The sequence below is a fragment of the Sorex araneus genome, chromosome 3, assembly GCF_027595985.1.
Source record: "Sorex araneus isolate mSorAra2 chromosome 3, mSorAra2.pri, whole genome shotgun sequence".
Lineage (NCBI taxonomy): Eukaryota > Metazoa > Chordata > Mammalia > Eulipotyphla > Soricidae > Sorex > Sorex araneus.
The window spans coordinates 77,782,390-77,795,273 of NC_073304.1; the positions used below are offsets into that span (position 1 = coordinate 77,782,390).

The window sequence follows — 12,884 nt, forward strand, 5'->3', positions numbered from 1 at the left end:
ATGGTGATAGGTAGAGGCCTATGCCCATTTTTTTGCATGTAGCTGTCCAGTTTTGCCAGCACAGTTTGTTAAACATGCTTTCCTTGCACCATGGCTTTCCTATATGCAAATAATGAGAGAGAAGAAAGTGACATGATAAAAGCAATTCCATTCACAATTGTGCCTCAAAAAATCAAGTACCTCAGAATTAACTTAACTAAGGAGTAAAGGACTTGTATAATGGAAACTAAAAAACTCTACTTCAGAAAATAAAAGAGGACACAAGGAACTGGAAAGACATCCCCTGCTCATGGATTGGAAGAAGTAATATTGTCAAAATGGCAATACTCCCCAAAGAATTGTACAAATTCAATGAGATCCCTATAGGGATACCCTTGACATTCTTCAAAGAAATGGAGCAAGCGTTCATGAAATTCATATGGAACAATAAGCCCTCACGAATAAATAAAGCAATTCTTGAGAAAAAGAAAATGGGAGGAATCAACCTCCCCAACTTCCAACTCTACAACAAAGCGTAGTCATTAAAACAGCTTGGTCGGGGCTGGAGCGATAGCACAGTGGGTAGGGCGTTGCCTTGCATGCGGCCGGCCCGGGTTCTAATCCCAGCATCCCATATGGTCCCCTGAGCAATGCCAGGGGTGATTCCTGAGTGAAGAGCCAGGAGTAATCCCTGTGCATCGCTGGGTGTGACCCAAAAACCAAAAAAAAAAAAAAACAGCTTGGTACTGGGACAAAGGCAGGGTGGCAGATCAGTGGGACAGGGTTGAATACTGACACACACCCCCAAATATATGACCATCTAATCTTTGATAAGGGAGCAAGAAATGTGAAGCTCTGACTCCCCCACCCCTGCCTGGCACCTCTCGGCCACCGCACCATCAGATCCTGACCACTCCCCACTCTGCAGGTAATTAGGATACCCCTCCGAGACCCTGCCCAGCGCGGAGAAGCCCTTACCTTGCCCCCTGCCCACTGTTTGGGGCTCGCTCTGGCTCCCCCACCCCCGCCTGGCACCTCTCGGCCACTGTACCATCAGGTCCTGACCACTCCCCACTCTGCAGGTTAGGGGAGTGTCCTCACATTAGGGGGTGTGGCCTCAAAGTGAGCATGGCCTCTTTCTGGAGCGGTGGTCTCTTACGCGGCTGCAGTTGTTTTTTACCATTCCATGCATTGTCCTTTGGCCACAATTGATAGAATCTACTCCTCTGAAGAACTCCCTGGTCATTTTAGTCACTATATGTTAATAGTCAACTAACCTAGCCTATCCTAATTTCACAAAAACTGTCAGTGAACACATCAAGTTGCACATAAAAGTCTTTTGTAAAAAGAGCATAGCCCCACATCTTTAGTTGAGGCCCCTCCCAAGCTAAGGAGACCACCGGATAGTAAAGCCCATAATAACATGAAGAAACAGCGAAAATCCCCACCACCAGGAGAGATTGAAGAAAGTATCTCACTAACCTCAGCAGCGACTTCCCAGAAATACAACCTCCTCTCAGATAAAGAATTCAGAGAGGAAATCATGAGGATGGTTCACGAACTCAAAGCAACTATTGAAAGAACATCCAATAAATTAAGGGAGGATATGGATGCAGCAGTGGAACCAAGATAATTAAGGAAAATATGAGAGCAAAAATTTCAAAGCTACGAACAGAAGTCACACAACTAAAAGAATCAGTAGATGAAATAAAAAACTCCGTAGGAGCCCTCAATAGTAGAATGACTACAGCCGAAGACAGAATCAGTGAGCTTGAAGATGAGCTGCACAAAGCATATAGGCAACAACAAATAATGACAAAAGACCTCAAAATGGCTTTGGAGCGAAGTAGAGTCCTAGAGGATGACCTCAGGAGAAACAACATAAGAATCATGGGAGTACCGGAACCACACGGAACCAATCCCAATGAAAAAAAACACAATTAAAGACATCATTGCTAAAAATTTCCCAGCGCTAGAGAATGCAGACATCCAGATCCAAGGAGTCTGAAGGGCGCCAGCTAAAAGGGACCCAAATAGAAAATCCGTAAGGCATATCATAGTCAGAATGATGGATGCCGTGGATAGAGACACAATACTGCAAGCAGCAAGATCAAAGAAGGAGATCATATACAAAGGAGCACCCCTTAGATTCACAGCAGACCTATCAGAAGAAACCTTCCAAGCCCAAAGACAATGGTGGGATATAGTGAAAAAACTTAATGAAATGAACGCCTCACCAAGAATACTCTACCCGACTAAACTCTCAGTTAAACTTGAAGGAACCATACACTATTTCACGGAGAAGCAACCGCTCAGGAACTTCATAGACTCAAGACCAAATTTAAAAGAAGGACTCAAAGGGCTACTATAAGACAAGGAAAATACATACAAGAACAACAAACCCTACAGAAAAATGACACAAAATCCCATGATAATAATTTCTCTTAATGTTAACAGTCTAAATGCACCAATCAAGAGGCACAGAGTGGCAAAATGGATTCGGAAACTAAACCCAACTTTCTGCTGCTTGCAAGAAACACGTCTGAATAGTCAGAAGAAACACAGACTCAAAATAAAAGGATGGAAAAAAATCCTGCAAGCAAACAGCTCCCTCAAAAAAGTGGGGGTGGCCATACTAGTACCCAACAATATATAGATTTTAGACTGAAAAAGATTAGAGGGACAGCGAAGGTCATTTCCTATTCATCAAGGGATATGTACAACAGGAAGAAATCACACTATTAAACATATACGCACCTAATGAACGACCAGCTAAATACTTAAAAGAACTCCGAACAGAATTTAAGGAGGACATTACTAGCACCACGATAGTAGTAGGAGACTTCAACACTGCCTTATCACCTCTGGATAGATTGACAAGAACAACACTCAGCAAGGAAACAATGGCACTGAAGGAAAAAATGGAAGAGACAGGGTTAATAGACCTATACAGGACTATACACCCCAAAAAGAAAGAATACACATTCTTGTCCAGCCCACATGGATCATTTTCCAAAATAGACCACGTTCTGGGTCACAAATTATACCTTAATAGAAATGGGAAGATAGAAATTGTATCAACTATCTTCTCAGACCATGATGCACTAAAGATGGAAGTTAATCATGCACAGACGCGGAGAACCAAATCAAACACTTGGAAATTAAGCAACTCATTATTGAACAATGAGCGGGTCATGAAGAAAATAAAGGAAGAAATCAAGAGATACCTCGAAACAAATGAGAATGAAGACACAAACTACCAGAACCTATGGGATGCAGCTAAAGCTGTATTAAGGGGAAAATTTATAGCTCTGCAAGCCTTCCTCAAAAAGGAAGAAAGGGCCTATATAGATAACTTGACTTCACAGCTCAAGATCTTAGAAGAGGACCAGCTAAAGGAACCCAAACCAGATCGAAGGAAAGAAATAATAAAATTTAGAGCAGAAATTAACGATATGGAAACCCGAAAAACAATGTAAAAGATCAATGAAACAAAGAGCTGGTTCTTAGAGAAAATAAATAAGATTGATAAACCGCTAGCAAGACTCACAAAAAAAAGAAAGAAAGAAAACCCTAATAAACAGAATCAAAAATGAAAAGGGGGACATCACAACAGAAACCAAGGAAATTCAAAAGATCATCAGAGACTACTTTGAAAGTCTGTATGCCACGAAACAAAGAACCTAAAAGAAATGGACGAATTCCTTGATTCCTACAATCTCCCAAGACTGAACCAAGAAGACTTGAAATACCTGAATAGGCCCAAAAATATCAAGGAAATCGAAACTGTAATCAAAAGTCTCCCCAAAAACAAAAGCCCAGGTCCAGACGGATTCACTGGCGAATTCTTCCAAACATTTAAAGAAGACTTGTTGCCAGTTCTCCTCAAGCTTTTCCAGGAAATTGAAAAGACAGGAACCCTTCCAAACAGTTTCTATGAGGCATATATCTCCCTAATACCAAAAGCAAGCAAAGACACCACTAACAAAGAAAACTATAGACCAATATCCTTAATGAACACCGATGTGAAGATCCTCAACAAAATACTAGCAAATAGAATCTAACAACTCATCAAAAAGATCATACACCATGACCAAGTGTGATTCATCCCGGAGATGCAAGGATGGTTTAACATTCGGAAATCAACCAACATAATCCATCATATCAACAAAAGTAAAGATAAAAACCATACGATCATATCAATAGATGCAGAGAAAGCATTTGACAAGATCCAACACTCATTCATGATAAAAACTCTCACCAAAATGGGTTTTGGAGGAACTTTCCTCAAGATAGTCAAAGCCATCTACCACGAACATATGGCAAGCATTATCATCAATGGAGAAAAACTAAGGGCCTTTCCTCTAAGATCGGGGACAAGACAAGGGTGCCCACTCTCACCATTTCTCTTTAATATAGTACTGGAAGTATTAGCAATAGACATCAGGCAAGAAAAAGATATTAAGGTGATTCAGATCGGAAAGGAAGAAATCAAGCTCTCACTATTTGCAGACGATATGATACTATACTTAGAGAAGCCTACAAGCTCTAGTAAGAAACTCTTAGAAACAATGGACCTGTACAGTAAAGTCACAGGCTATAAAATCAATACCCAAAAATCCTTGACCTTCCTATATGCAAACAATGAGACAGAGGAAAGGGACATGAAAAAAAGCAATCCCGTTCAAAATCGTGCCCCAGAAAATCAAATACCTTGGAATCAGCTTAACTAAAGAAGTAAAGGACCTCTACAAAGAAACCTATAAAACGCTACTCCATGAAATAAAAGAGGACATGAGGAAATGTAAACATATCCCCTGCTCATGGATAGGGAGAATAAACATTGTCAAAATGGCAATACTCCCCAAAGCATTATACAGATTGAACGCGATCCCTATACGGATACCCATGACATTCTTCAAAGAAACAGATCAAGCAATCCTGAAATTTATATGGAACAATAAACTCGCACAGATAGCTAAAACATTTCGTGGGAAAAAGATGATGGGAGGCATCACCCTCCCCAACCTTAAACTCTACTACAAAGCGGTAACAATTAAAACAGCATGGTATTGGAACAAAGGCAGAGCCGAAGACCAATGGAACAGGGTGGAATATCCCTAAACACAACCCCAAATGTATGATCATCTAATATTTGATAAGGGAGCAAGAGATGTGAAGTGGAGCAAGGAAAGCCTCTTTAACAAATGGTGCTGGCACAACTGGAAAACCACATGCAAAAGAATGGGCTTAGACCTCGACCTGACACCATGCACAAAAGTCAGATAAAAACGAATTAAAGACCTCAACATCAGACCACAAACCATAAGGTACATTGAAGACAAGGTTGGCAAAACCCTCCACGATATTGAAGATAAAGGTATCTTCAAAGATGACATGGAACTAAGCAATCTAGTAGAAACAGAGATTAACAAATGGGACTACATTAAACGAAAAAGCTTCTGCACCGCAAAAGATACAGTGACCAGAATACAAAGACTATCTATACAATGGGAATGGATATTTACACAATACCCATCAGATAAGGGGTTGATATCAATGGTATATAAAGCACTGGTTGAACTCTACAAGAAGAAAACATCCAACCCCATCAAAAAATGGGGCGAAGAAATGAACAGAAATGTTACCAAGGAAGAGATACGAATGGCCAAAAGGCACATGAAAAAGTGCTCTACATCACTAATCATCAGGGAGATGCAGATCAAAACAACCATGAGATACCACCTCATACCACAGAGACTAGCACACATCCAAAAGAACAAAAGCAACCACTGTTGGAGAGGATATGGGGATAAAGGGACCCTTCTACACTGCTGGTGGGAATGCCGACTAGTTCAGCCCCTTTGGAAAACAATATGGACGATTCTCAGAAAACTAGAGGTTGAGCTCCCATTTGACCCAGCAATACCACTGCTGGGAATATATCCCAGAAAAGCCAAAAATTATAGTCGAAATGAAATCTACACTTATATGTTCTTCGCAGCACTGTTTACAATAGCCAGAATCTGGAAAAAACCCGAGTGCCCTAGAACAGATGACTGGTTGAAGAAACTTTAGTATATCTATACAATTGAATACTATGCAGCTGTTAGAAAAAATGAGGTCATGATGTTTGCATATAAGTGGATCGGCATGAAAAGTATCATGCTAAGTGAAATGAGTCAGAAAGAGAGAGACAGACATAGAAAGATTGCGCTCATCTGTGTTATATAGTATAATAGACTAGTAGACTAACACCCAAGAATAGTAGAAATAAGTACCAGGTGTTTGACTCCATGGCTTGGAGGCTGGTCTCCTATTCTGGGCAACTCAGAGAATGGAACACCAAGAAAATGTGGTCGGAGGTCATGTGGGGGAAGGGTGATGCGTGCTGAATATAGACTAGAGACTGAACACAATGGCCACTCAACACCTTTATTGCAAACCACAACACCTAATCAGAGAGAGAGAACAGTGGCAGTGTGGGGTGGGGGGAGATGGGACTGGGGAGGGTGGGAGGGATGCTGGGTTTACTGGTGGTAGAGAATGGGCACTGGTGAAGGGATGGGTTCTCGAACTTTGTATGGGGGATATATGAGCACAAAAATGTATAAATCTGTAACTGTACCCTCATGGTGACTCACTAATTAAAAATAAATAAATTATAAATATAAAAAATAAAAAAATTTAAAAAAGAAATCACTTTTAAACTCATTACGGTTATAAGAGCACCTAAGTAGGCCAAGAAACTGTCATTACAGCCTTTAATTCAAGATATTGCATGTTCCCTCAAGAGAAAACTTGTTGAGACTATAAAAGTCAAAGTCTGGATGGCAACTTCCAGATATCTTCAGATACATCTGGACACTTTTATAAAGACTCTTAATTAACCGAGTGATTTACTAAAGAAGACAATTTATATAGATATTTTTCCACATTAAGCTCGTGTTTCAAGGTAAAGTGCAAATAAGAGAAAATCTGCATTCTTAATTTGCTCTGAAAATTGCTGAGCTTCATTATGAATGAGGTAGGTACAACAATGAATCTGAAATATGTCAGCAGAACTAGATAAACTGTCACATTTTTGTTATTGAAATACTTCTATTAGCAATAAGCCATCCTGCAGAATTCAAATGTGTATAATACAATAATTTGTATTTATCTTCAGGAAAACATGAAGTTAGAATAAATACTTAGAAGAAATAGTATGAGTGATTCAGTTTTTCTTAACTTTTATTCCTTCTTTCAACCCGTGATGCCTGGTTTGGGACATTCTTTAACAAAAAAAAATATGCAAATCATATTCTAAGACACGTGACAATTATTGGGGGAAGTTCTGATCTGATTGACTCATTTCAAAATAGATAAACTATCACCCATATTTTTGAAAAGGTATGCCCAAGGTGACACAGTGAATTTGTGCTATCACCTAAATCTCCACAACTTAAATTTCAGTGACAATTATGGAGACTTAAAGTGATTTCCTTTTAGGAGTGTAAAAGATGCTTAGGAGAGTGATTAAATTTTTTTACCATAACTTAATTGTTTTATGAAATGAATGGAAAAGGATTTTCTAGTTCAACCTGTATCATAGTTGCTACAATTTTGTGTAAGATTCTAGAATACATTAATGACCTTAAATTTAATGTTTGAGACAGCACAGTGGGTAAAGTACATGCATTGCACTTGGACCAACCTGGGTTTGATCCCCAGCATTCCCTATTGTCCACCAAGTCTCACCAAAGGTGATGCCTACGCACAAGTTATGAGTAAGCCCTAAGTGCCGCTGGATATGGCCCAAGAATAAAATCACTGTCACTGTCACTGTCATACCATTGCTTATCAATTTGTTCGAGAGGGCACGAGTAACGTCTCTCATTGTGAGACTTATTGTTACTGTTTTTGGCCACAGGAGGCTTGCCAGGCTCTTCAGTGCAGGTGCGATACTCTCGGTAGCTTGCCAGGCTCTCTGAGAGGGGTGGAGGAATTGAACATGGGTCATTCGCGTGAAAGGCGAATGCCCTACCGCTGTGCTATCACTCCAGCCCAAGAATAAAATAAATAAGATAAAATAAAAAATATCAACATACTGTGACCGGAGCAATAGCTCAGCAGGTAGGACGTTTGCCTTGCACACAACCGACTCAGGTTCGATTCCCAGCATTCCATATCATCCCCCAAGAACCACCAGGAGTAATTCCTGAGTGCAAAGGCAGGAGTAACCCCTGAGCATCACTGGGTGTGATGCAAAAAAAAAAAAAAAATCAGCACAATTCTAAAATTTGTTGGATACTAATCACTAATAAAGAAAATTTTCTGCTAAAGAAAATAGTATATGGATTCTTATTACCATGGCAAACATATTTTTCATTGCAATACGCACTGGTCAACTATTATTCCTAGTATATTTCCCTATTATGTATAAAACATAAACTGTCAAATTTGTCCTCCCCAGTAAAATCAAATGGATTATATTGGCAAATATCTAAAATAAATTCTAAAATGTTTACATAGATTCTAAATTAATATCCCAATCAATCAACTATGTCAGAAATTGTCTCACACTATGAACTCTTTCCTCTTTCTTATCAATAAGAATCATATTTATTATTATATAGCACTCTAGCACTGTCGTCCTGTTGTTCATCAATTTGCTCAAGTGGGCACCAGTAACATCTCCATTGTGAGGCTTGTTGTTATTGTTTTTGGCATATTGAACACGTCACGGGTAGCTTGCCAGGGTCTGAGGGAATTAAAAGGCATATTCATCACCAATTTTACTATTAAATGTATAATGCATCTGGAAAAACTGAATTGCTAAATTAAAAATGACTTTGAAAATAATAATGTGAAACTTTAAACGATAGGGCTAAAATTTGGAACTCACTCTAAATCTCAATTTAAAAATTTTGTAATGGGATCCAGATAATAAAAGGTATAATTTCCAAGAACCATGGAATAACTGTGATTAAGGAAATCACACAAATATCATTACTGCTCCATAAAGTTTGATGAGAGTAACGCTTACTTCATTTCTCCCTAGAATCCATCAACTTCTAACTTCTGTTCTTAAAGTGTCTATACCATATTCTTCTTTCAAATCCTATTGATCAGTTATTACTGATAACTGCTATTATCAATTACTAGTTATTATTAGTTAGAAATATATTGAGCATTTTATAATTATTAATAATTCACTACATTATATTAAAATGCTAATTCCTTGGAAAAACAAGACAGAATCCTATCTCAATATTATCTCTTGTTAATCTCCTTCTCATTTTCTCTTATGTAAATTTTTTATATTTTTTATATTTTATATTTTTATTTATATTTATATTTTCATATTTTATATTCATTTTATTTTCTCGTTTTCCCATCCTGAATTCTCATTTTTAATCTTATTCCTCTTTCCAACTTATTTTTCTTTATTTAATTTTTAACCTTCTATTTTCATATTTAATTTTATTTTATTTGACTCTCTTCTACACCATTTGAGAGCAGAACATTTTAAATATGAATTCCATCCTCTGCAAAGTCTTATAACTCTGAGACTAATTTTTAAGATATAATAAGTGCAAACTGCGCCTAAGCAGTATCTTTACATCTGTCTTAGTTTTCATGTTTCTAACAAGATTTCTAACCAAAACTATGAAGACTAATTCTGAAATTGTGTCCAGAGGGAAGAAACTTGACATTCAATCATTTTGCTATGACTCACATATAGATTACAAGTAAATGAGCCAGTGATATTGTATTGTACAGGGAGGGTAGCATGTGGCACTCCAAGTCTCATGAGGAAACATTACTGAGCTCAGAGCCCTGAGTACTGTTGAGTGTGGTCAAAATGACAAAAAAAAAAAATATAGAATGATTTTTGGTAACTAGAGTCCTTTTGAATAAGAAGCTTAGATTAATCTCACTACTAATAATTATGGTTTGCTTAACCATATAGAGAAGTTTTAACTTTTTTTTTTTTTTGCTTTTTGGGTCACACCTAGTGATGCTCAAGGGTTACTCCTGGCTCTGCACTCAGAAATTACTCCTAACAGTGCTTGAGGGACCATATAGGATGCAGAGAATTGAACTCGGGTCAGCTGCATGCAAGGGAAATGCCCTACCCGCTATGCTGTTGCTCCGGGCCACAGTGGGTAGGGTGCATGCAGCCTACCTGGGTTCGATTCCTCTGTCCCACTCGGAGAGCCCAGCAAGCAACTAAGAGTAATCCGTCTGCACAACAGAGCCTGGAAAGATACCCGTAGCGTATTCGATATGCCAAAAACAGTAATAAGTCTCACAATGGAGATAATACTGGTGCCCGCTAGAGCAAATCAATGAACAACAGGACAACAGTGCTACTAATACTTATAAAATTGTATTGAAAACCCACTAAATTCTTTGCAAAATATTTTACTACTTCATTTAAAATTCATAATTACCATGAGAGTAAATATAGCTATTATGCACATTTACAAAAGCAAAAATAACAGTATTAAAGAGGCTTAAGGGCCACAGATGTGTGTGAAACTAATGCACTGCAATTTCCTTGTATAACAATATTGAAAATGATTTGTTTTATAGGATTTTCAAGAACTATACACAAAAGTAATATAATGGAAAACTAATAACGTTCTCAAAAAACGTATATAATATAATACTTTGAAAATATAAAATTCATACAATAAGTGGATATTTAAGAGTTATGGAAATGAGAGAGATAATAAGTTGTATGGCCTTTATTTTGCATGCGAACCTGGGTTTGATCCTGGCAGCCTGTATGGTCCCCTCACACCATCAGAATGATCTCTGAGGGGGCTGCAGCGATAGCACAGCAGATAGGGCGTTTGCCTTGCACGTGGCAAACCCGGGTTCGATTTCCAGCATCCTATATGGTCTCCTGAGACCGCCTGCAGTGGTCCTGTGCAGAAACAGGGGTAAACCCTGTGCATTGCCATGTGTGACCCGAAAAAAAAAAAGAATTGATCTCTGAGTATAGAGGCATTATTAAGTCCTGAGCATCACTATGTGTGACTCCAAAAACTAAATCATAAAAGAGTAATGACAAGAGCTGCAGAATATAAACTGTTTTTGAAGATCAGCAACAAAGAATACAGAGGTAAATGGAGTTATGGACTAAATTTGGCTGACAAGGCAAGAAAAGGAGCACTTTATTAGGAATAAAACTGCCATGAGAGCTAGGCAGCAAATACATGAGTTTAAGCTCTTGCTGTACACATCTCTGAATCGAGCTGGATCCTTGTCACTGTATATTATCCCCAAAGCACCACCAGAAACTATCACTGAACAGAGACAGGAATAAAGCCTTGAGCTCGGCTAATTGTGCGTAAATCCCTCCTCCACCAAAACTAGCTTGAATGTAAACCCTGAAGAGAGCTGGATAATTGAACTATATTTCAATATAGCAACATAGCAATATCAGATGTGGGATGTAGAATAAAACTAGTTTCATATTATGTGCACTCTAAAGGGTTTTAGAAATAACTATAGAGAATCATTATATAATACAAGTCATGCAAAACTGATGTTTTGATTTGAAAATAATGGTTTTCACTTATTTCTCCCTCTCTTCTCCGTGGTCACAAAGAAGACTATATCTTGGAATGAATCAACAAATGAGAGAAATTACTCCATGGTGACAGAGTTCATTTTTCTAGGACTCTCCGATTCTCAAGAACTCCAGATTTTCCTATTTGTATTCTTTTTTGTATTCTATATGGGAATTGTGTTTGGAAATCTTTTCATTGTCCTAACTGTGACTTCTGACCCCCATCTTCACTCCCCCATGTACTTCCTACTGGCCAACCTCTCCCTCATTGATTTGTGTCTGTCTTCAGTCACAGCTCCCAAGATGATTGCCGACTTTTTCAGTAAACGTAAAGTCATCTCTTTCAAGGGCTGCCTTACTCAGATATTTCTCCTTCACTTCTTTGGTGGGAGTGAAATGGTAATCCTTATAGCCATGGCTTTTGACAGATACATAGCCATCTGCAAACCCCTTCACTATACCACAATTATGCGAGGAAACGTATGTGTTGGCCTTGCGACTGCTGCTTGGGGAACTGGTTTCCTCCATTCAGTGAGCCAGTTGGCCTTTGCTGTGAACTTACCATTTTGTGGTCCAAATGAAGTTGACAGCTTTTACTGTGATCTTCCTAGGGTCATCAAACTTGCCTGTACAGATACTTACAAGTTGGATATCATGGTCATTGCTAACAGTGGCATACTCACTCTGTGTTCTTTTGTTCTCCTCATCATCTCCTACTCTATTATCCTAGTGACCATCCTGCATCGCCCTTCAGATAGGTCATCTAAGGCTTTGTCTACCTTGACAGCTCACATTACAGTAGTTCTTCTGTTCTTTGGACCATGTATCTTTATTTATGCCTGGCCATTCCCTATTAAGTCATTAGATAAATTTCTTGCTGCGTTTTATTCTGTGGTCACTCCTCTGTTGAATCCTATCATATATACACTAAGGAATAAAGACATGAAATCTGCAATGAGACGGCTCCTAAAACAGAATGTCAATTCCAGGGTAAAAACTTAGATGCTTAATTATGAAATGAATCTGAAATAATGATACAGTTATAATGGATACGTTACTGGTGCCTGCTTAAGCAAATCGATGAGCAATGGGGTGACAGTGAATGATATAGTTCATTGTAAATTTCATAAATGACTTAGTAAAGTTCAAGAAAACTGTAACTGCCATAGCCATACCTCTAGGAATTTTCAAAAAATTGTCACAAATGTTGCATTAACTTATTCTTTGACAAACCTGTGATTATAATCTTATATATATATGCAAATTAATGTCACAATTTGAAGATACTATCTCACATTTTCAAAATGATAAAAGACATAAATATGTTAGAATTTGTTCA

At 38.3% G+C, this 12,884-nt stretch overlaps 1 protein-coding gene across 1 annotated transcript; it reads left to right on the top strand.

The window, feature by feature from the left end:
• Positions 1 to 11,581: 11,581 nt before the first annotated feature.
• LOC101543575 (olfactory receptor 4F4) lies at positions 11,582 to 12,547 on the top strand. The gene has a single exon (XM_004609746.3). It carries the CDS (start codon positions 11,630 to 11,632, stop codon positions 12,545 to 12,547), a length of 918 nt encoding a protein of 305 aa, XP_004609803.2. The 5' UTR covers positions 11,582 to 11,629.
• The last annotated feature ends 337 nt before the right edge of the window (positions 12,548 to 12,884 follow it).

Excerpts from the sequence above, each read along its gene's own strand:
- LOC101543575 (XM_004609746.3), top strand. The coding sequence starts at position 11,630 with ATGGTGACAGAGTTCATTTTTCTAGGACTCTCCGATTCTCAAGAACTC.